At 41.7% G+C, this 25041-nt stretch overlaps 1 protein-coding gene across 1 annotated transcript in view; it reads left to right on the top strand.

Moving 5' to 3' along the window:
• The window catches only part of cacna1ba (calcium channel, voltage-dependent, N type, alpha 1B subunit, a), a 137017-nt gene that overhangs the window by 97265 nt on the left and 14711 nt on the right, over positions 1 to 25041 (top strand). Inside the window, exons 26-36 of the mRNA XM_077240844.1 lie at positions 4683 to 4779; positions 15403 to 15563; positions 16606 to 16743; positions 17524 to 17725; positions 19000 to 19164; positions 20157 to 20267; positions 20540 to 20623; positions 22651 to 22767; positions 22850 to 22915; positions 23087 to 23178; positions 24126 to 24276. Coding sequence (XP_077096959.1) covers positions 4683 to 4779; positions 15403 to 15563; positions 16606 to 16743; positions 17524 to 17725; positions 19000 to 19164; positions 20157 to 20267; positions 20540 to 20623; positions 22651 to 22767; positions 22850 to 22915; positions 23087 to 23178; positions 24126 to 24276 — 1384 coding nt within the window. The remainder of the gene's footprint in view (positions 1 to 4682; positions 4780 to 15402; positions 15564 to 16605; positions 16744 to 17523; positions 17726 to 18999; positions 19165 to 20156; positions 20268 to 20539; positions 20624 to 22650; positions 22768 to 22849; positions 22916 to 23086; positions 23179 to 24125; positions 24277 to 25041) is intronic.

The raw sequence follows: 25041 nt of genomic DNA on the forward strand, positions 1-25041 counted from the left end.
TGTGAGAGAGAGAGAGTGTGAGGGAGCTAATAAAGGAGTTGTCTGATATGATCAGCTGTTCGCTCATGTCCTGTACAGTTATGGAAGGGCCATTGAAATGCTTTAGATTTAAGGAAATGCTATTTGCTGCTATAAGAAACACTTACCAGTTCAACAGAAATAGAACACCTAATTTCATTACAAAGACTACAAATTGTTGATGATATCAATCAGCTCTGTGATAAAAGGTCTCAAGGAATGTACTTCTTACTTTATTTGTATAGTATTCATGAATATATTTAGATCTGGTGCATTTCATTTTGTGATTGGAATGGGATACTGATTTGGTGGTGTCCCCACCAAGCTTCTTAACTAATTTAACCAGCAATACTTTCTTGGTCAGCGTGAGAGTGAGATCAGAGCTCAGAAATTGTTTCCCGCCACATCAATTTATTTTCAATGAGTAAGCGGAGAAGAGATTGGGTGCAATACCTAGAATATTGCTTTGAAATAAAGGGGTCTCAGCACTGTACTGACTAATCTGTCCTTCTTCCTGTTCGTTGTTATGTTTGTTGCTGTGTTGTCATGTTAAAGGCGTGTTAAATGTGAGTGAAGGAATGTGCTGTCACTGACTTTCCTCTCTTCCTCTGTTTCTCTCTGCCTGGAATCGCTTGAAGGAGCTTCATGGGGTAACGCCTTAACTCTCTCTGTGTCTTTGTTTCTGTCTCTGTCTCTCCTTTTCACTATTCATCTTCTTGCCTGTCACTGTATGAGTCAAATAATACTAAGCCCATAGGCAAGTGTTGAAGCATGGGAAGTGTTTCAGCCTCTCCATAATCCATAATTTAGCATCACTCGCGCATTCTCAGTAAACAAGCTTGATTCTTCTTCTTCATGTCATTTAATTCTCCGTTGTCATTGAGAGCAGACACTATTGATATGTTACTGTTAAAGATTCCTACCATTTTCAGTAGGTCTACAGTACTTACTGAATATGGAGCATCCTGGTCGATACCCACAGTGACCTCAGACAGGATGATCAATGCATGTGTCATATCATATCAAAGAAGACCTGTTCACTTGTGTTGGAGTGGTATATCATGGCAGGTCTGGCTTTTTAGGCTAACAATTGAAACATTGTTCACTTCAAACATCACATCGGAACTCCATTGAATTGGCGGGCATGAGAAAACAAACATATTTTCATGCTCATCTTTCTGCATGTTTTTAGATGTGGTACTGCGAATGTGGCTGCTGTGATTGGCCAGATCTTTAACAGTTAAAGGGTAATATAGAGTTATAATATCTAGGGATGCACTGATTACAATTCTATACTGCTTTGACTAAATACATTTAAAATTAAAAAACTAAAATATAACACTATAATGTATGAAATTGTATAATGGTTATTCATTTTGAAAATTTGAAAAGCTCAATTTAGCTTAAAATGGAATAAAACTGTGTTATTAAATAACTTGTGTTTTTAAGAATTAACTTTGTCAATGTTAGATGACGGACAGAAAACGTAATCCAAATATTAAATTAGGGGAAATAAGCCTTAACAATTACATTTCCAATATCAACTGATAAATTTAATATCTCAAATATTACGAGCTTATAAACGATATGATACCAAGATATCATGCATCCCTAGATATAACATTTTGCCCATGTGCCAACTGACCAAAACTAACAGTTGTACAATAAAGTATAACAATAATGCTATACATTTGAGGTTTATAACCATTTGCTGGCATCATTCAACCATGCTCAGGATTCACAAGTGTGATATGAATCAGATCTACGGCTCCACCATCTCTTATAGTCGGGCATGTCTTGATATTCGCACCAGATCTTGTTTGTGTTGGTTTTCAGATCCACCCTCAGATGTTCCCTCTGTGTCAAGTGTACCCTTGATCTCTCCTACAGCTGTATCTGCAGACTCTAGCAAAACAAGCTGTCATTCTGTTACATCCTTAAAAGAAATTAACGGCAGTTGGAAGTGTCTGTTTCTCCCACCATACAAAGCCTCTTCCTCCTTTTTACCAGTTTCCAAAACAGTTTCCTAAAAACACTGCCACAGTTTCCTTTTTCTCCAGCATACAGCCATTATGCCTCATATGTTAGTATCACAAAGGAACGTGATGGCTTTCGTGATAGTCTCTTTCATTCTCATTGAAATATCATGTGCAATGTTCTGAAAGGATGATGTGGTTTACTGTTAGTGCAGAGGTACTTTCTGTTCTCAGCATGTCATAATGTTTTGCCTTTTGCTTTGTGTTCTTCTCATTCATTAGATCACATCAAAGCGTTAACAGGTGGGGAACCCCCAATATTCTCTTTTTCCTTGATAAATCTCCTCTATTCTTCATTGTCCCAGGGCTGACTGGGATAATGTTCTTTACTGTCACTACATACTAGTAGATAGAGAGTGTCTGCACATGGTTGGAGCCTCTACAATAACACTGATAGCTTTCATCTGAACCTCGTAGTGAATGTTGTATTGATGTGAAACAGCATTTCTCCTCCAGAATCGTTATCTGGGGTCCTATGAAAGTTACCAGGGTGTCCAGTGGGACGTTATTGAGGCTCTTTATAGTTTGTAGTGGGTTTTGGGGATAAACATCTGGCCCTGTACAGCATGCTAGACTAATGTGCATCAGGGAGTTGCATGACCTTACTGAGCCCTCTGATTGGGCCAAAGGAGTAACTTCACCATGCTGATTGGTGACCATGCTGTAAGGTCTCTGCTGATTGGCTGTTCGATTGGTGTTAACTGGACCTTTAGAATAATGTATGAACTGTGCATGTGTGAGTAGACCGTGGCACTTTCTAAGGGTGAAGATGTAACTGTTCATTATTGTAAATGCTAGAAATCTGCAAATGTAATACCACTTACTCTTGCACATGGAAAGGTCTGTTGTAGTTGAAGGTCATTTTGTTTTGAAATATGTCCTTGTGCTATGGGGGAATCACTGCTTGGGGATTTTTCTATTGTAAGCATTTTCACAATAATTTCTTGAAGTTATTTTCTGCTGATTCATCTGTCAGCACCAATCATACACCTGCCACAGCCTTGCTTATATCAACGTTTTATCGAAGTAAAAGCCCGTGAATAAATGAGATGCGATATGACCTCTCAGATATTCTGTTGTTCTCTCTTCCATTGCTGCACTGAAAGAACTAAACGGTACCTGCAAACTAATACAAATTATAATGACGACTTACTGTACATTTATATTGCTTATTACACGGCTGCTCATCAAATAAATAAATGTGTGGATATGAAGTATTTATTTGAGTTAAAAAATTTTTGTTTTTGTGCCTGTTTTTTATCAATTTAAAATGTTGGCTAAGAAAAAATAATAGTCCAAAACAATCAGCCACGAAGCAATACAAACACTTTACCAATATTAAAAGTCCAATGTAATTTTCACTATAGTCAATAACTTAGTTGCATTTTGTAGAGACAGCGAGTCTGTGGTGGGATACAAGAGACATGAAAGTTGTTGTAGTTTGAGTGGATTGATGAACAACGTTGCCATGAGCAACGGTAGGAAATATCTGGCCGCAGAATGTCATAATTAACCAATCAGAATCAAGCAATACAGAGAGCCGTGTAATAATTAGTTGTATTGTAAATTAAGATAATTGGGAAAATGAATCAATACAGAAATAGTAATTTACCTGCAGTTTATTTTGTCAGACATACAACAAAACACATGCCCTGCATCAAAATAGGGGCTTAGCAAAGGTTATTTGAATGAATGTGATGTCTCACAAATAATATATGATTCAGTTTGCTCTATGCCTGCATTCGATATAATGTGAAGGCCTTCAGTTATTTCATTTGGCCATTGATTATTTCCTCACGATTCAGTTATCGACTATGCTTGCTTTCAGTTACTTCATTAAATGACAAGTTTGGCGGTTATGATTTGAGTATTTAGGAGCTAAAGCATGACTGCTCTTTTCATTAAGGGTGAAATAAGTTGAATTACATTTTATTTAGCCTTCCACTTTCTTTTCTTGCTGTAAGCTCCATTTTAATGAATACATGCATTGTATTCAAATCTATGCAGTCAGTTTATCAAGTTGACACATTTGAAGCATGTCAGCTTGATATAACCTCAAAACAGCATTGGTTCCTGAAAAGAAACAATGCCCTTTTTTCAGGGTGTGGTTTCTTTGTTATCATTGGTGGTGTGTTGTTGTGTCAGAATCTGATGCACAGCAGCATTTGGATTGAATCCATGTTGCCTTTCTTATTTTATGCATGAATAGTGCTAATAGTAAGGTATCATTCAAAAGGCTAACATTTCTGATAGAGGGCGTTTAATGCAGATATTAACTATTTTACGTGCATGCAGTGTATTTCATACTCTGTCACCAAAGCATGTGTTTTTGTGAAATAACACCAATCCATTAGTGGAGTAATATAAATCTATGACACTAAAAGATGCTCATTTATTAGAGATTCAGCTGTTGTGTTTGTCAGTATAAAAAGGTGAGTATGTTTAGTCAAGTGTTAGTTAGTGATGCATTATTGATATTTGACCCGAAGGAAACATGTACATCATGTTTACTCGCATTCACATGTGTTTTGTCTGGATATATATGAATGCTTTGAAGAAGGCTGACTACAGCATGTGTTGTGTTTGATCCTGAGTTTACTGAGCCTTTGCTTGTTTTGTCTCGTGTAGAGGAACCAAGGGCAAAGACATCAACACGATCAAGTCCCTGAGGGTGTTACGAGTCTTGCGACCTCTGAAGACCATTAAACGTCTACCAAAACTGAAGGTACATATTTTGTTGTCTTAACAAAAACGAAACCCCACTTTTGTTAAGGGAAGATCAATCCTAACATGAAATGTATATATCTATACATTTTTCGTTAAATATTTTTTTAAAGAAGTATCTTATGTGCTATAGGCTGTAATTGATTTGAATTAAAATACAGTAAAAATGGTTATATTGTTAAACATTTTTACAATTTAAAATGACTGTATTCTATTTGAATATAGTTTTAAATGTAATTTATTTCTGTGATGGCAAAGCCTGAATTTTCAGCAGCCATTACTTCAGGTTTCATTATCCCTGATGGAAATGTAATATATGTGCACATATGAAATATACATATATTAAACATATCCACATAGAAAGTGAAAACATATACAAGTATGTACATATATCTGCCCATATATAAAACCTATTTGAAAATGGAACAATTTCATATATTGACATATGAAACTAGCCCATACATTTTATGTATGTATAATAGTGTTTTTATATATATGTCACATATATAATTGTCAATATACAATATCAATGATATTGATATATGGTTCCCTATCGGTCAGTCACTACAACGTAGGTCATGACTGACCAATAGGAATCTCGCTAGAGAGGCCAATCTATTTCGAGTGAAACTAAAACAAGCCAATACACATTGGCGTGCAATCATTTGCAACAGCTGTGCAGCCTCGCAGCGCGGGTATTTAACAAGCAGCTGGTGCGATTACACACTAGCTTTTTGCTTCGGAGCCAAGCACTTCGTATGCTGAAAAGAGTGAATTTGAAAGCAAGCCTCTTCTGGATCTCTCCACTTTGGTGCGGGCGTGACGGCACAGCAGCGCGAGCGGTCTTTTTCTCTTCTCTCTCTCTCTTCTTTGTTTGTTGTTTTAAAACTGAGCAAACAAAAAAGCTGTTTTCACGGCTGGTAAGGTGCACGGTTAAAGCGCTCAACGGCCGTTTTTTACGGCTTGTAAGGTGCGCGATTAAAGCGCTCAACGGCCGTTTTCACGGCTGGTAAGACCAGCGAGAGAGAATCGCGCACAGACAGGTGCACATTCCTGTCTGTGTTCGCCGTGACCGTTCCCCTGCATGCTTCAGCACCAAGGAGAGCAGTCTCTAAAAGAGCTTACACAGATAGTTTGCGTCTTTTTCAAGATGACATTCTATCTGTGTGTTTCTGGATGCGGTCGTTACCTGGGGTCGCGGGATGGTCACGATCGCTGCCTTGTGTGTCTGGGCCTCGAACACGCACAGGCAGCGTTCGTGGATGAGTCATGTACCCATTGTGGGAAGATGACCATCTCGGAGCTGAGGTCGAGACTCACGTTCCTGCAAAGGGGCGGAGTCCCCGTGCCTGCACCTCGTTCCAACCCCCCTTCGCGGGTTGCTACGGGCAGTGACATGGGTGACCTGAGGATTACAGTGAGCGCGCTTCCTTCGGGGAACCAACTCCCTAGGAACCCTCACTCCTCTCATGCTCCGCAACCAGTTGAGCTGCCAACGGAACGTTCTGGACCATCCTCGAGATGTGTACCAGTCGTTTCGTTCGGCGCTCCCTGCGACGACCCGATGTCGATTTTGCATCGGAGGGTGGGTCAGACCTCTCCGCGGACGACGGCTCGGAGCCGCTGCCTCCTTCAGGTGTGTCAGCGGTGCCCGAGTCGGACCCGGAGATGATGGCCATGCTTTCCCGGGCCGCCAACAGGATCGGGCTCGTGTGGAACCCTCCACCGTCTCCCGAGCCCTCGAGGTTGGACGATTGGTATCTCGGGGTGGCGCGCGCTGGTTCTCAGCAACCCACCCCAGTGCCTTTCTTCCCGGAAGTGCATGAGGAGCTCACAGGGACGTGGACGGCACCTTTTACTGCCAGAAACCGTCTCGGTGGCTCCTCCTCCCTCACCACCCTTGATGGCGGGGCAGCTAAGGGATACGCGCGTTACTATGCAACTGTGCCCTAACTCCACTTGGCGTGGAGAACCGTGTCTTCCTTCCCGGGCCTGTAAGTACTCATCGGACCTGACCAGCATGGCTTACAAGGCCTGTGGGGAAGCTGCCTCTGCCATGCACGCTATGGCGTTGTTGCAGGTTCATCAGGCCAAGGCACTGAAGGACCTGCACGAGGGTGGTCATGATCCACAAGTTCTCCAAGAACTTTGTACCGCAACTGACATCGCGCTTCGTGCGACGAAGGTCACTGCGCGGTCAGTGGGTCGTGCGATGTCCACACTAGTGGTCCAGGAACGCCACCTCTTGCTGTGTCTGGCTGACATGCGGGAGACCGACAAGATCAGGTTCCTTAACTCCCCCGTGTCCCAGACCGGCCTCTTCGGCGACGCGGTCGAGAACTTCGCCCAGCAGTTCTCGGCTGTACAGAAGCAGACTGAGGCCATTAAACACATCCTGCCGCGGCGGTCAGCTGCTGCCTCCACCCCACCGCCCGCGTCTGCCCCTGCTCCCGCGCCGCAGCAGCAGCCTCCATCCAAGCGGCACAGTGGAGCCAGTCGCAGGCAGGGCGCCCCGCCCGTCCATGCCCCCGCCAAGAGGGGCGGCAAAGCCAAAGGTAAGCGGCCCTAGGAGGGGCGACCCAGAGGTGGAAGGGACTGCTCTCCAGGAGACGATGTCTGCATCGCTCCCTCCCCCGGAAGAGGGCCGGGTGGAAAATCCTTTGTTTCGTTTTGTTTGTGTTCCGCCGCTGGCCTTAAAACCAGCGGTACCCAAATTTTCAATAGAAGAGCAGTTTCTAGCTGCGTACGGTCCGAGAACGCCACCGAGCCGCCTCCCGCACCTCCTGCCCCGTGGAACCAGGTAAGTGCTGCACAGCACACTCAGACCCCGCTACGGGCCGCCTCCCAGAGAGAGCCTACCGAGCCGCGACCCTGTGTCCCACCTCGCTACCCCACTCCGGGTACGCCTACGGTTCCTTTGGTCCCACTTGTACGGTCTCTGCGAGCCTGGTTAGCGCTCCCCAGGCCGTCTCGCTGGCTCATTCGAACCATCAGGCTCGGCTATGCGTCCCCCCCATATCAGTTCGCCCGGCGTCCCCCCAAGTTTCGGGCCATCCACTCCACTACAGTGAGAGCAGCCGATGCCCATGGCTTGCGTGCGGAGATCGCAGTCCTACTGGCGATGGATGCGATAGAGCCGGTCCCTCCAGCCGATATGAGGTCAGGGCACTACAGTCCCTACTTCATTGTACCCAAGAAAGGTGGTGGGTTACGACCGATCTTGGATCTGCGAGTTTTGAATCGGAGCCTCCACAAGCTACCGTTCAAAATGCTCACGCAGAGACGCATCTTCGAATGCATCCGTCCCCAAGATTGGTTTGCAGCGATCGACCTGAAGGACGTGTACTTTCATGTCTCGATTCTTCCTCGACACAGGCCATTTCTGCGCTTTGTGTTCGAGGGTCGAGCATATCAGTACAAAGTCCTACCCTTCGGGCTGTCCCTGTCCCCCCGTGTCTTCACGAAAGTCACGGAGGGGGCCCTTGTTCCCATGAGAGAACAGGGCGTTCGCATCCTCAACTATCTCGACGACTGGCTCATACTAGCACACTCTCGAGATCAGCTATGCGAACACAGGGACCTAGTGCTCAGGCACCTCAGCCAGTTGGGTCTTCAGGTCAACTGGGAAAAGAGCAAACTCTCCCCTGTGCAGAGGATCTCTTTTCTCGGTATGGAGTTGGATTCGGTCGCCCAGACAGCGCGCCTCACAGAGCAGCGTGCTCAGTCGGTGCTGAACCGCTTGAACACGTTCAAGGGCAGGACAGCGGCCCCACTGAAACTCTTTCAGAGGCTCCTGGTGCATATGGCAGCAGCATCAGCGGTAACCCCGCTCGGCCTGCTACATATGAGACCGCTTCAGCACTGGCTTCACGGCCGAGTCCCGAGATGGGCGTGGCATCATGGCACTCACCGGGTGGCAATCACACCACCGTGGTCAGACCCCTCGTTCCTGCGGGCAGGAGTCCCCTTGGAACAGGTGTCCAGGCATGCTGTGGTATTCACAGATGCCTCTGCCACCGGCTGGGGTGCCACGTACAACGGGCATGCAGTGTCAGGGGTGTGGACGGACCCTCAACTGCATTGGCACATCAACTGCCTCGAGTTGCTAGCAGTACATCTCGCCCTGACCCGCTTGAAAAGACGGCTACAGGGCAGGGACGTGCTGGTCCGTACGGACAACACTGCGACCGTTGCGTACATCAACCGTCAAGGTGGTCTATGCTCCCATCGCATGTCGCAACTCGCCCGCCATCTCCTCCTCTGGAGTCAGAAGCATCTGAGGTCGCTTCGAGCCATGTATGTCCCCGGCTTGCTCAACCGTGTGGCCGACGAGCTATCTCGAGCTGTGCTCCCGGGAGAATGGCGACTCCACCCCCAGGCGGTTTAGCTGATCTGGAGAGAGTTCGTGGAGGCTCAGGTAGACCTGTTTGCCTCCTCAGAGACCTCCCACTGCCAGCTGTTTTACTCCCTGACCGAGGGAACACTCGGCACGGACGCACTGGCACACAGCTGGCCCCGGGGCCTTCGCAAATATGCGTTTCCCCCAGTGAGCCTACTTGTGCAGACACAGTGCAAAGTCAGGGAGGACGAGGAGCACGTCCTTCTGGTGGCTCCCTATTGGCCCACCCGGACTTGGTTCCCAGAACTCATGCTCCTTGTGACAGTCCCTCCCTGGCCCATTCCTCTGAGGAAGGACCTTCTGACTCAGAGACGGGGCACCCTATGGCACCCGCTTCCAGACCTCTGGAAACTCCATGTCTGGTCCCTGGACGGAACGCGGAGGTTTTAGGTGACTTAACCCCTGAGGTACTTAACACCATCACTTCAGCACGGGCGCCGTCCACGAGACGTGTTTACGCCCTGAAGTGGAACCTGTTCGTCGAGTGGTGTTCTTCTCGCCGAGAAGACCCCCGAAGATGTCCGATAGGGTCTGTGCTTTCCTTCTTGCAGCAGGGGTTGGAGTGTAGACTGTCTCCCTCCACCCTCAAAGTACATGCTGCCGCTATTTCAGCTTATCATGACCACATAGATGGCAAAGCAGTTGGAAAGCACGACCTGGTCGTCAGGTTTCTTAGGGGGGCGAGACGATTAAATCCTCCTCGACCCCCCTCCATACCCTCTTGGGATCTTTCCCTGGTGCTTCGAGCACTTCAGGATGTTCCCTTTGAGCCTCTGCAGTCAGTAGACTTAAAGCTTCTTTCCATGAAGACTTTGCTGCTGGTTGCACTGGCCTCTGTCAAGAGGGTAGGAGACCTGCACGCATTTTCGGTCGACGAATCGTGCCTTGAGTTCGGGCCGGGTGACAGCCACGTGGTACTAAGACCCCGGCCTGGCTATTTGCCCAAGGTTCCTACCACTCCCTTCAAAGACCAGGTAGTGAACCTGCAAGCGCTGCCTTTGGAGGAGGCAGACCCAGCCCTGGCTTTGCTCTGTCCCGTTCGCGCTCTGCGTATGTACGTGGACAGAACTCAAAGCGTCAGGACCTCAGACCAGCTCTTTGTCTGTTACGGAGGCCAGCAGAAGGGAAAGGCTGTCTCCAAGCAGAGGATGGCCCACTGGATAGTGGATGCCATCGCATTGGCTTACCAAGCACAAGGCGTGCCCTGCCCGCTCAGGTTGCATGCACACTCCACGAGAGGCGTTGCATCCTCCTGGGCACTGGCACGTGGCTCCTCGCTAACAGATATCTGTAGAGCTGCGGGCTGGGCGACACCTAACACGTTCGCTAGATACTATAGCCTACGTGTAGAGCCGGTCTCCTCCCGTGTTCTCACCCTAGACGGGTAGAAGCACTGAGAGGTCTGGCTCTGTCGGCTTGCTGCACCCTACTGTGCACCCTTATTGCTCCAGAGTAAAACCTGTCGAGTCCTCCATAACCCCTCGGCCCGGACTTGGCGGAGCGTCCGGCGCCAGGCCCTTATCCGCTGAATCCTTGAGAACCGGATCTGGGCTGGGTTCCATATGTGTGACTCTACGGGGATCCCATATGTGTATATTCCACGGCTGCTCCTATCGGAAGCCCGTGTCTTTCTCTTGGGCTAAGTCACCCATTATTTCATATGCAGTACAGCCTTCGGGCTAGTCCATATGCATTTCCACATAACTCTTTGAAGAAGTGGCTTCCGCAGCGTTCCTTCCTAAACAGAAAGGGCACGCTTCCCAGTGTTATCCAATATCTCACTGTATGGGTTATCACGGAACAACAGTGTCAGACTCACTCTGTGTAAGCCTCCGCCTATCGTCCTTCCAAGCAAGAAGGTGTAGAGGCTTGCATGGGGGCGCTGGATGGGGTGCAGCAGCTGTGGCGCTTTGGTAGGGATTCCTATTGGTCAGTCATGACCTACGTTGTAGTGACTGACCGATAGGGAACGTCTCGGTTACATATGGTAACCCTCGTTCCCTGAGGGAGGGAACGGAGACGTAGGTCCCGTCGCCACATCTGCTGCCGCCTGCTGGGGCGGCCAGCTTTTTCAGGCTTGGCTCCTCAGCAAAAAACTAGTGTGCAATCGCACCAGCTGCTTGTTAAATACCCGCGCTGCGAGGCTGCACAGCTGTTGCAAATGATTGCACACCAATGTGTATTGGCTTGTTTTAGTTTCACTCAAAGTAGATTTACCTCTCTAGCGAGATTCCTATTGGTCAGTCATGACCTACGTCTCCGTTCCCTCCCTCAGGGAACGAGGGTTACCATATGTAACCGAGACGTTATTGATATGAAAAAAAAATTAAGTTTCCAAATAGAATTTGTGTAGTATTTGTTTTGTTTTTATGAGCCAGTTAAGATGAGGTAAAATAAAAAAAAATAAAAAAAATATTTATAAAATAAATTTTATTTATAAAATTGTATTTATAAAATTGTGCTAATTCTTAAATGGGATAGAAATTAAATGTGGATTGTGTAGACTTGTTTAAAGTTCAAGCTGTTCAAATAAGGAAAATAAGGAATAAATTAATAAGGAAACCATAGGCATGTAAAATGTATGCATGTATGTTGTTTAAATAAATTGGCATATATAAATTAAACATATCGATGACATATATGGTCATAACATACAATATTTAGTAAACAATAATCATATACATAATTTTAATATGTGTCAATATACTCATTTAATATAAAAATGTATATATGTTATAAACTTATATCAACATATATCTAGAGATATGTATGCATGTGATAGCAATATATTGTCTTATATTTAGCATATATGTCCCTATATCGCAAGTGACGCCATCAAATATGTCATATATTACATTTCGGGGTATGGGGTCACATGATCCTTCAGAAATCATTCTAATGCTGATTTGGTTCTCAAGTAATACAGGTCCTTCTCAAAAATTTAGCATATTGTAATAAAGTTCATTATTTTCCATAATGTAATGATAAAAATTAAACTTTCAAATATTTTAGATTCATTGCACACCAACTGAAATATGTCAGGTCTTTTATTGTTTTAATACTGATGATTTTGGCATACAGCTCATGAAAACCCCAAATTCCTATCTCAAAAAATTAGCATATCATGAAAAGGGTCTCTAAATGAGCTATTAACCTAATCATCTGAATCAACTAATTAACTATAAACACCTGCAAAAGAGTCCTGAGGCTTTTAAAAACTCCCAGCCTGTTTCATTACTCAAAACCGCAATCATGGGTAAGACTGCCGACCTGACTGCTGTCCAGAAGGCCATCATTGACACCCTCAAGCAAGAGGGTAAGACACAGAAAGAAATTTCTGAACAAATAGGCTGTTCCCAGAGTGCTGTATCAAGGCACCTCAGTGGGAAGTCTGTGGGAAGGAAAAAGTGTGGCAAAAAACGCTGCACAACGAGAAGAGGTGACCGGACCCTGAGGAAGATTGTGGAGAAGGACCGATTCCAGACCTTGGGGGACCTGCGGAAGCAGTGGACTGAGTCTGGAGTAGAAACATCCAGAGCCACCGTGCACAGGCGTGTGCAGGAAATGGGCTACAGGTGCCGCATTCCCCAGGTCAAGCCACTTTTGAACCAGAAACAGCGGCAGAAGCACCTGACCTGGACTGTTGCTCAGTGGTCCAAAGTACTTTTTTCGGATGAAAGCAAATTTTGCATGTCATTCGGAAATCAAGGTGCCAGAGTCTGGAGGTAGACTGGGGAGAAGGAAATGCCAAAATGCCTGAAGTCCAGTGTCAAGAACCCACAGTCAGTGATGGTCTGGGGTGCCGTGTCAGCTGCTGGTGTTGGTCCACTGTGTTTAATCAAGGGCAGGGTCAATGCAGCTAGCTATCAGGAGATTTTGGAGCACTTCATGCTTCCATGTGCTGAAAAGCTTTATGGAGATGAAGATTTCATTTTTCAGCATGACCTGGCACCTGCTCACAGTGCCAAAACCACTGGTAAATGGTTTACTGACCATGGTATTACTGTGCTCAATTGGCCTGCCAACTCTCCTGACCTGAACCCCATAGAGAATCTGTGGGATATTGTGAAGAGAAAGTTGAAAGACGCAAGACCCAACACTCTGGATGAGCTTAAGGCCGCTATCGAAGCATCCTGGGCCTCCATAACACCTCAGCAGTGCCACAGGCTGATTGCCTCCATGCCATGCCGCATTGAAGCAGTCATTTCTGCAAAAGGATTCCCGACCAAGTATTGAGTGCATAACTGAACATAATTATTTGAAGGTTGATTTTTTTTTGTATTAAAAACACCTCTTTTATTGGTCGGATGAAATATGCTAATTTTTTGAGATAGGAATTTTGGGTTTTCATGAGCTGTATGCCAAAATCATCAGTTTTAAAACAATAAAAGACCTGAAATATTTCAGTTGGTGTGCAATGAATCTAAATATATGAAAGTTTTAATTTTTATCACTACATTATGGAAAATAATGAACTTTATCACAATATGCTAATTTTTTTAGAAGGACCTGTATTTCTTATTCTTATTATCAATGTTGAATACAGTTCTGTATGGGGTGAATTTAGTCTCAGAATGATTAACACACGCATACACAGTTATCCATGAACTTGATACATTTTGCAGATATGTTTTACTATCCACAATCAAATGCCTTTCAACTTACATGTGCAAAATTCAGAATATGTAGCAATTTGTACAAATAGAGACATTTTTGGGAATACAAATGTTTTCTTTTGTATTGTAGTGTATCATAATTTGTGCATGCAAATTAAGGGGTGGTGATGGTGCAATGGATAAGACACATGCCTTTGGTGTGAGAGACCCGGGTTCGAATCCACTGAGACACCAATGTGTCCCTGAGCAAGACACTTAACCCCTAGTTGCTCCAGAGGCGTGCGACCTCTGACATATCTAGCAATTGTAAGTCGCTTTGGATAAAAGCGTCAGCTAAATCAATAAATGTAATGTAAATGTGCATGCAACAAAGACGTGCATATGTGGATCAGGTGACGCCTGCATTCATTGACTTCTTTTCTGAGTAGATCTCATTTGATTCATTTAGATTTTGAGACTTTCTTTTCACAGTTTTCAAGCATTTCACAACCCACACACAAACAGCTACAAATGAATAGGCCTGGTGCTTATTATTAATGTGTGCATACCCATCTATTTGACAAATTCACAAATGTGTTTTACATACTTTACAGCTTGTGTGTGCAAAATCCTGAATTACATGAATGTGCAGCATTTTGTACAAATAGAGACATAGTTGTAAATACAAAACTTCGATTTTGTATTAATGTTGGTCAGAATTTGTGCATGTAACAAGTGAGTCGATCAAGTCTAAGAAAACCTGCTACCACTAGATCGCAGTAGCCTGCTAAAACAGACAAAGGCACCGTAATCATTCATTCTTTCAATCATGCTAAATTCATTCTATAAAACGCTTAATGTGGCTCAAGAAAGTGATATTGAAGCACCACATTCAGTACACAACTTATAAATAAAACATAGCTTACCTTTTACAGACAAGCAGAAAAATATGAACTCAAAACGCGCAAAGTTTCACATCGAATGGACCTCGTTATAAAGAAAATGCTTAACAAAAAACGTTAAGACAGTGGGCTAACATTAATTGACCAAACTCGGCAAGACTATAGGTCTACCTTATTAATAAAGCATACTTTGTACAGGCAAGCAGATTAAATCAGATTATGAACACAACATTCAGAAACTTAGGAAACTGGCATTTCCAGTAGTAATGAATTTATCTTAAACTCTGTCATGGAAACTAGCATGTATACACCCTTATTAAACAAATTAATAATCAAGTAAAAAGGAATTATTTATACCTGTATGATTTTACGCTGTAGCCACATTGGACCAGCGGTTTGGAAAATTAATGGATGGAAGATTCAGCTGCGTGCGCCATCTTCTGGCGAGATGCGGGTAATCATTCGGCTTGCGAATCTCACAGTGCATTATGGGTATAGTCGTTGAGCATACATCAGTTGTACACTCGTTATTCTGGTGCATTGTGGTATTGATGAGTGCACTCGATGACGTACACTATGGTTTCGGACACCACTACACCACTAGTGCCCTATTTAAGGGTATAGAGGGCAATTTCAGACACAGCCAGAGTCTGCATTCAGCTTCATGACTTGAGTTGACTGGTAATGAACAAGAGTGTATTTTTATGTGTGTCTGCTCTCTCTCTCAGGCCGTGTTCGACTGTGTGGTGAACTCCCTGAAGAACGTGTTGAATATCCTCATTGTCTACATCCTTTTCATGTTCATCTTCGCTGTCATTGCTGTGCAGCTTTTCAAGGGCAAGTTTTTCTACTGCACAGACGAGTCCAAGCGCCTGGAGAAAGACTGCAGGTAGAGTGGGATTAAGGGGTCGTTTACATGACACCATTTTCTTTTCTTTTTTCGCCTTTCTGTGCCTTTATCAGATAGGACAGTAGAGATTTTGACAGGAAAGCGTTGGGTAGAGAGTGAGGATCGGCAAAGGACCTCAAGCTGAGAATTGAACTCTGATCACTAGCGGCGCAGTTGTGCTATATGTCGGCGCGCTAACAACAAGGCTATTGGCGCCGACCACGACACCATTTTCAACTTAAAACAAAAAACTTTATATGCGTTTTGGCCATTCATTTACACAACAGCATTTTGGGGGCCTGAAAACGCAAACTTTTGAAAACGGGATTCAAAGTGCAAGTTTTTGAAACGATACCATTACCGTCTCTCTGTGTAAACTACAAAAATGTGAATTTGTGAAACGTTTAACGTGTTTAATCTATAGGCTGGTAGTATTTCTTCACAAAGTGACATTGCCAACTACTGGTCTGGCATGCATAATACAGCGTTTTTATTTGTTTTTCACGGATCTGTGTGATCGTTTTGTACGCGAAAATGCAAAGGATTTACTTTTTGCATTTTTAGTACATCGTTGTCGTGTAAACATATCCTAATACAGGAGCACATCTTACACCTGCAGCTGTCCCTGTTAGGCATACAGCAGTACTTTCCAAACCCATGCAGAAGTGAGTGGAGTAAATCTGTTGGGTCCCACAACTATGGAACCTCTGGATATATTTTTGATGTTTTCAAAACTATCAAGGAAATTTTTTAAACAAGCCCTGCAAAATAAAATCATGGACATTTCTGTAGTGATTGTACATTTCTCTAATTATGTTCAGCTCTAAAATACTTCCCCATTTGCATTTTGTGAATAATTTATATACAAATATTCTTTAAAATCTTTAAAAAATAACCATTTTAATCCATCTTCCAAGTGTGCTCAGAGCACTACACACCTCCAAGTGTGCTGATAACACAATTAAGCAGTGCTTTGAAAATTGACGTATAGATATTTCTTTTTATACTCTGTCTCTGTTGTCATTGTCTTTGTGCTTATTAGAGGGGTGTTTCTGGATTATGATAAGGATGACGTGGCGGCCCAGCCTAGGGAGTGGAAGAAATATGAGTTCCACTACGACAATGTGCTGTGGGCGTTTCTCACTCTTTTCACCGTTTCTACTGGAGAGGGATGGCCCACGTAAGTCAGCAGACATGTCATAGTCCCTAATTACATTTATATCACCGATTTGATGGTATATTTTGGTATATTGGTATACTTGGTATATATAGTACAACCATTTGCTATTCAGTATGTTTTGCTGGGATTAGAAACCCATAAAAGCTTCTGTCCTCTTCAAACACTTCCCTTGTGTCCTCTGACCCCATCAGTGGCCTTTTATTCCCTCACGTTAAAGGCCATAATCAGTTTGAAGTGGTGCTCTTTGAGGCTTTGTGATACTGGTAGAGCACAGCTCTCAGGGGGCTGAGTAGGCAGACGTTCATGAATCAGCATCAGCCCAAACTCACTGCCAAACTCATGAATGTGCTGGACAAGCCATTGTAATTGACTGTGATTTATTGAGTTGTTCACAAGCTTGTTGGGGTCAGTGTTCTTCTTACCCTGGTGTGCAAGTCTGTTTTCTTCCCTGCCCTCTCAGATTTTAATCGTTTAATTAGATCATTTCAGTGTATTTGTAATTAAATGATGAATGATTTGTAAAAATGTCTCAGGTTAAGACCCATTGTCACCATTTGGAGGAACTCACTTGCTTAAATTTAGGGTTTTTTATGTTTATTACTTTGGCCGCCCTGCTAATGAAAAACAGTTAAAACTGTTATCTGTGTGATTTATACTGTGATTTCATTGTCTTAGATCTACAGTTTGAGGGTAAAGTAAAACTATGCATGTCTGTCTTCCACAATGCACTATATCATCGTAAACTTTAGGGTGTAATGATTTAATGTTGTCTTCGCACAGGGTTTTGAAGCACTCTGTAGACGCCACTTTTGAGGACCTGGGTCCCAGTCCAGGCTACCGCATTGAGATGTCCATTTTCTATGTGGTCTACTTTGTAGTCTTCCCCTTCTTCTTCGTCAACATTTTTGTGGCCTTGATAATCATCACATTCCAAGAACAGGGTGATAAGGCCTTGTCAGAGTGCAGTCTGGAGAAGAATGAGGTATGACTGAATAAGGTTCAGACATGGTCGCCCCACAAATCCACAGTATGTAACCAACTCATTCTTGAAATCCTACCTTGAAGACAAAATATAGCTATGAACTGGTACAAAATTCAAAAATAGAGAAAAAAAATGTAATTAGGACAAATAATATACTTTTTATGTCATATAATATAATATATAATTTCCTAATTTCATTTGCAATTGGTAGGTGTGGTAAAAAAATATTTGTATTTGTTATTTTGGCATCATACAAATATTTATGCATTTGGTATTTGACATCATTAAAAATATGATGGACAATATTACTATTTTGTCTTCACTTTTTATCTCAGGTGCAGTTATACCTAATCGAATTATTATTATTATTTTTTTTAAAGGACAAATTATATTTTAATATAATACAATATAATTTTACTGAAAATATATTATTAATAAAATGTGTATTTTTTATTAATTAATTATTATTATTATTACAATTAACTTCTAATAGAAAATAATGTTTATTGGAAAGTAAAAAATAAATATTTTCTTAGTTCAGATTTGAACAATTTATCAACAAAAAGAAAGTTACTTTTAGGCTGACGGTAAGAGATACAGAGACAAACATTAATCTTCCTCTTACAAACACTGGAGGCCTTTTATAGTGTTTAATGATGTAATATGGTACCTACAGTCAAGCCAGCCATGGTAACAGTTGCATATGGCCAGGTAGGGAATTTTGACAGAATTAATGCATGTGCCTGCGGCGGACCACACACACACACACACCTAAACACATGTTCAGAAACAGGTATACATTCATACAGTGACGCACAGTGTCTAAAGACACACAGAGAGACAGCCAGCCCCATGGAAGAGCAGTCAGCAAGATGTTCCTGCCCCATTTCCTCTGAGGCCCCATTAGACGGGCCCAGTCGTCTGCAGAGCCTGTGCTGTTTCACTCTCTCCCTCTCCATATGCCAGCCTAACATGACTCACAAACTGTGGCTAAAAACCCAGACCTCAGGAGAAGTCATTTATCATCTAGATTCACAGCAACGCAGCCAGAAAATATTATCTCAATTACTATTCTATTTTCTTGTTCTTCCACAGGTTAGACTATATCTTCCACAGTTGTTGTCGCTGCTCTTTTTAGAACATTTCAGATTAGTTGTGATTATGAGAAGGAAAATGTGACTTTAGCCTGATTCTGAAAGATAAAGATGGAAAACAGTAGTTGTGTGCGTGTCTGTATTGCGAATTAATTCCTTTTTTGCTGTTTCTCTTCTCAGAGAGCCTGCATCGACTTTGCTATCAATGCCAAACCGTTGACCCGTTATATGCCACAGAACCAGCTGTCCTTTCAGTACCGCTTGTGGAAGTTTGTGGTCTCTCCACCATTTGAGTACTCCATCATGATCATGATTGCTCTCAACACTGTGGTGCTCATGATGAAGGTCATTCTGTCTTTTTCTCTTTTTTTCTCTATGAAATTCTTAATTTTTGCACATTTCCTTTTTCTAACCATTTGGTGATTCATAAAAAGTATTTACAGTACCATTCAGAAGTCTGAGATCAGTAAGTTTTTAACATTGAAAATAGTAAGAAATGTTACTTTAACACCAAATCAGCGTATTTCACGTGACACTGAAGACTGGACTAATGGCTGCTGAAAATTAATTTGAAATATGTCACTATTATTCTTTTTACTCCATTTCTTTATTTGATCAAATAAATGCAGCCTTGGTGAGCATAAGAGACTTCCTTTTTTTTTACTGACCTTAAACTTTTGAATGGTGGTACTAAACATGTTTTTTTTTATTAATTAAAATAATAATTTCTACTGTAATGTGCGCCTTGACGATGACGAACCAGCACAGGACTGCAAACACAGGGAGAATACATAGGGAGAGCAAACAAAGGATGTAAAGGGAGGACAGGTGGGGCAAATTAATTAATAATCAGGTAACAAGATGGGAGGGACTAGACAATCGACAGGAGAGCACATGGCACAAGGAAACATACATGACAAGCCACGTGCTCACACCAAACATGACTTGAACACAAGCACATGGCCAGTAAAACAAATCACAAGCCATATGCTAACACAAAACGAGACATGAACACGCAGCCAATAAGAACACTCAAACAAAACAAGACAAAATGAAAGCACACAGCTAGTGTTAAACACAAGTTGTGTGCTACACAGTACAAGACAAAACAAGAGTGTCAGGGCTCTGTCACAAAACCAAGAAATAGACTAGACAGAAGTGACAGAACCCTGACACAGATTCTCCCCAATACTTTTATCAATACATTTAACACAACTTTATGGACAAAATATAACCTGTTTATCACAGTTGGTTTTTCTTATAACTTTTTGTTCTAACAAAATAAAACAAATGATACTCGAATAAATAAAACATTTCCCTTCTTCTTATACCTGCAGTTCCATGGGGCGAATGAGTCTTACGAAGCAATGCTCAAGTATCTCAATATTGTCTTCACTGCTCTCTTTTCAATGGAGTGTGTTCTCAAGATTATTGCTTTCGGCCCCTTGGTAAGTATCATCACTGATACCCTCAATAACATTATGCACCTTGGTCCAAAAAGAGCTGAACCTAAAAGCAAGGAATATTTCACCCAAAAACAAAACTTCTGTCAAAGCCATTTGACAGCTTTTGAGGAACAGATTCACTGAAAATCATAGTAGCTGGGTGAATCATGGTGAACTAATCCTTTAATTCACTGTAAAACGTTCCTATGCTAGAGTGTGAAATTGTAAGCCTCTCCAACCTGTCCCTGAATTATCACTAATTCTCTTCCTTACAGAATTACCTGAAAGACGCCTGGAATGTGTTTGACTTTGTGACTGTGCTGGGTAGCATCACTGACATCTTAGTCTCTGAGATTAAGGCAAGTGGGCGGCACTGAGCTCTGTGTTTGAGAAGGGTCTTAGAGCTAGACCAAGTGAAATACCAGACAGCATTATGATGATGAGCTGGAAAACATCACAGCTTTGGCTCTAGCTCAGGAACAGAAGGGAGATAGACCTCTGTGTTGTTGTTTTCCAGATAAAATGACAGTAATAGAGTAACTAAATCTAGTTGGTAATGCTCACTTTGACCAAATCGCTAGTTTGGGACTTTGATTTGTGTTTTATGATGTTATGAAGTCTTATGTTGTATTATGCTGTATGTCTTGACGTCCTTGTCATTGTCAAAAGCTGCTACTGATGGTAATTGTGTTTGTTCTGTAACTATATTTGTGCGTGATGGCTGTTCTTGTTCTCCTGTGTGTTCCTTAAATGTCTTCACTCAAATATTGGCTTGCTCCTGCCACGGTTTAACATCTTCATGTATAGACAACGGTGAGTTGCTCTCTTGTCTTTGACCTTAGGTCTATTCCATCCTGAGTGGAATGAAAAAATGCGTTTTGCAGACATATTGTGAAAATATGCTATTTTTTGACGATATCAAAAAATGCATTCCTATAGCAGACATATATGAAACAGGATAAGGTTCTCCCTTTTTTAAAGCTTCAAATTTACTGAAGATAACGCAACATAGTTTTTCACAATCACCCCATGGTTGTCAGTTGAACATATAGTAAATAGGTCTTATTTGAAGTCATCAGGGTTCACTACTGCTTACCGTGGATCGACCGTGGATATATTTTTGTCTGGATTGTCAGCATTGTTGTTACAGCAACAAAAGTTATTGATCCAAGAACACACCCTACTTGACAAAATCACTAAAATATTCCCTAAGAATCTGGAATACACTGAATCCAGTGTCAATTTAAAAGGTCTGGATGCGTTAATGCGGGGACTTTTTTTATTAATTTTATTAATAAAATACGTAAATAAAATAAATATTATTTTATTAATATTTAAATAAATTAACAACACGTTCACATATTCATGGTTGATTAGTGTTCACAGATCATGAAGTTGAACAAATAAAATATTGCTTTTTTTTTCTTTCTTTTTTTTTACAAGTGATTTATTTTGATTGTAAATTATTTATTTTAGTTTTTACAAATTTTATGATTGAATTATTGCTAGTATTCATCAACTCTCAAACTCTTGCATACCCTTATGAACCCCAGGGGTTTGCAAACCACAGTTTGAGAAACCCTGACTTAATTAATGACATTCGAACAATAAAAACTTCAGGTTCAGTGTGAAAAATCAGGTTCTGTGTGAAAAGATTTGAGAACTTTTAGATTTAAGGGATAGTCCAACAAAAAAAGAAAATGATGTCATCATTTACTCACCCTCATGTCGTTCCAAACCTGACTTTCTTTCTTCTTTTCAGAGCAACGCCATAAGAAGTATGAATGCGAAGCTGTGAGGGACAGACTTACCGTGTTTTTGAAGGCGTCCGCTGTAAAACGCTGTATAAAGCTCCTAGATCACTTACCATTTTTTCACACCTCTTGTTGTCTGGAGTTTTATGACTACTTAAGTTTCTTGGAAAGATATTTTTTTGCAGTGTTTCGCCAGAAGAACAATCCAAAAACATGTTAAATATCAGTACAAGCCAGCGAAGAGATGTACGTCTATCCCTCACAGCCTCTCTTTCATTCCCGGTAAAAATCAATGAGTACGGTGCTGTGAATAAGTTCTATTGACTTCCCATTGTATGGACAAAGAATAAAATGGGAATAAAAATCAACGGGAACCGAAACACTTTTTCAAAATACATTTGTTTGTGTTCAGCACAAGAAAGAAAAGCATTCCGGTTTGGAGTGAGTGAGTAAATTATGATATAATATGACTTTCACTGTGGACTATCTTGAAGGTTTCATAAAATACTGTCATGCATTGTTTAGGATTCACAAATACAAACCTGATGTTATTAAAAGATATGAGGGTTGAAGTAAAGAGTGCAAATAAGGAGAAATTAATTTTCAAATTGAGAAACCCTGCATTCCCACAGGACCGTCTGCTGAATTTCAGTTTCCTGAGACTCTTCAGAGCAGCCAGACTAATCAAGCTCCTCCGGCAGGGATATACCATTCGCATCCTGCTCTGGACATTCGTCCAATCCTTTAAGGTAACTTGAAATAAACTGATTTGACAATCATTGTTGGAGACTTTTTTTTTTAAAGTACCAATTTCTTCATTTCTGTTTCCAGGCACTGCCTTATGTATGTCTTCTAATCGCCATGCTGTTTTTCATCTATGCCATCATTGGAATGCAGGTAGCTATTAAAATAATTTCAGTGATTGTAATTAAAAGGTCAATGAAGTGCTGGAGTGTATCGTATTTTTGTTTTTATTAATTAAAATATAGAAACTGTATTGTGTCTGAAGGATGTTCAATGTAACTGTTTTAAAACATACATTCATTTAAGGTAACATTGTGATTGCAGGTGTTTGGGAACATTGATTTGAATGACGATACTGCCATCAATCGTCACAACAACTTTCGCACTTTCCTCCAAGCACTTATGCTGTTGTTCAGGTCTGCACACACCTGTTAATCTTTACCTACTGCAATCAAATCCACCTGAGAAAGCAGGAAATCTTAGAGAGGCTTCTGGGGCTGTATAACAGAATCAAGGTCTGACAAATTCCAACAAAGATCAGATAGGATTATAGATTAAATGTTTCTACCGTTGTACTGCTTCTGAACATTACTGTATATTTAGCCTGATCACTATATTTAGACTTTGAATGATATCAACATTAATAGCGTGCATTTGTCTAATGCGATTAGGAATTTTTTGGATAGCTGTATTTATAATTGATCAAGATCTTTCATTCTCAGAAAATATGAATGCATAAATTATTAAAAAATAAAGGCCTAACTACAGGCAACCTAGTCTGATCTCAAGTTATAAAGCTGCTAAAGATCTCTGCTGTGCTCTGTCAGATTACCTTTATATTAAAAAGAGATATTTCATATTGCATCTGAGATCTATTTAGAGCAATTTTCTTTTTGCACACCATATTTTGATACTATTACATGTCTGAGTGTTACCATACAAAATCCTCAGATAGATCGATTCTATAGATAGATGGATATTGTAATTTGTATCACTGTTTACATCTCTCTGTCATGCTCATTCTCTCTCTGTTCTCCCCTTTTGGTCAGATTGAATTTTAAAGTACCATCTGGAGTATCAGCCATAATGCTAGAAAAGCAACATATCCTAATGAAATTCATAAATAAATTTCCATCTTTCCCTTATTTTCTTTACTTTGAAGCTTACTCTGAGCTGAGAGCCATGAGCAGACAGCACATCAGTGTGACAACAGTGTTATACATGAAATCTGGCTCAACTGTAATTTAAATATCAGCACTTCTCCCATCATCTGCAGTCTCTGTCATATTATCTGACAATTATTTCTGGGTTTAATAAAAGATGCAGCATTTATTCAATCAGCTCTTCGTCATGTCTCTTGCAGGAGCGCCACTGGCGAAGCCTGGCACGAGATCATGCTGTCCTGTCTGAGCGAGCGCACCTGTGACGAAGAATCGGGCACACTTGGAAAGGAGTGTGGGAGTGACTTTGCCTACTTCTACTTTGTCTCCTTCATTTTCCTCTGCTCCTTCCTGGTCAGTGCTCAGAGTCATACCAGCCAAAACAGGCTCATCATTATTGTAGCATGTCATCACATCCTACTGACACAAAGATGCTTGATTGTTTATCTAAAAAAAAAAAAAAATTCCTTTGACCACATCTGAATATACCATTGTGTTTAGAATAGGGCTGGGGATCGATGCAGATTTCATGATTTGATTTGATTCTGATTTACAAGCTCTCGATTTTATTCTGATTTCAATATGCTTTAATTCAATTGTGATCTATTTGGGTATTTTTGAGTGGTGTAAATGGTGTAAATTATCAGACAATGTCAAAGTTCAAGTATTCTGAACTTTGACCTGCGAATTCATATATTAATTCATGACCAATATACGATTGATACGTTGATACAGTGTGGCCTCTTAGCTGAATTAAAAGAACAAACTATGAAGCTGCAGGTTCGTAAACATTGCAAGAAAGTGGATAAGATTGTATATTTTTACATTTTGGATTTATTATTGTTTGTTTATGTGTCAAATTCTAGTGTTCTTTTAGTGAATCAACAACATAGAAAGTGGCCATTGTAGCCCAATAGTCCATAAATTGTTTTTTTTTATTTAACAGTTTAGTGTTATGTGGTTGTCACACTGGATTTTGAGCATGCAAAATGGCATGATATGTGCTCTACTGCATATTTTTTAAAACATAAAAGTTCATGAGAGTAATTTTTTTGTGAATCGGACTGCACTGGTCATGTTGTATGTTGTTTTTGAATGCAGACTACAACCTCACATTCA

The sequence above is a fragment of the Siphateles boraxobius genome, unplaced genomic scaffold (genome assembly GCF_051911475.1).
Source record: "Siphateles boraxobius isolate OS27281-9 unplaced genomic scaffold, OSU_SipBor_1 24, whole genome shotgun sequence".
NCBI lineage: Eukaryota > Metazoa > Chordata > Actinopteri > Cypriniformes > Leuciscidae > Siphateles > Siphateles boraxobius.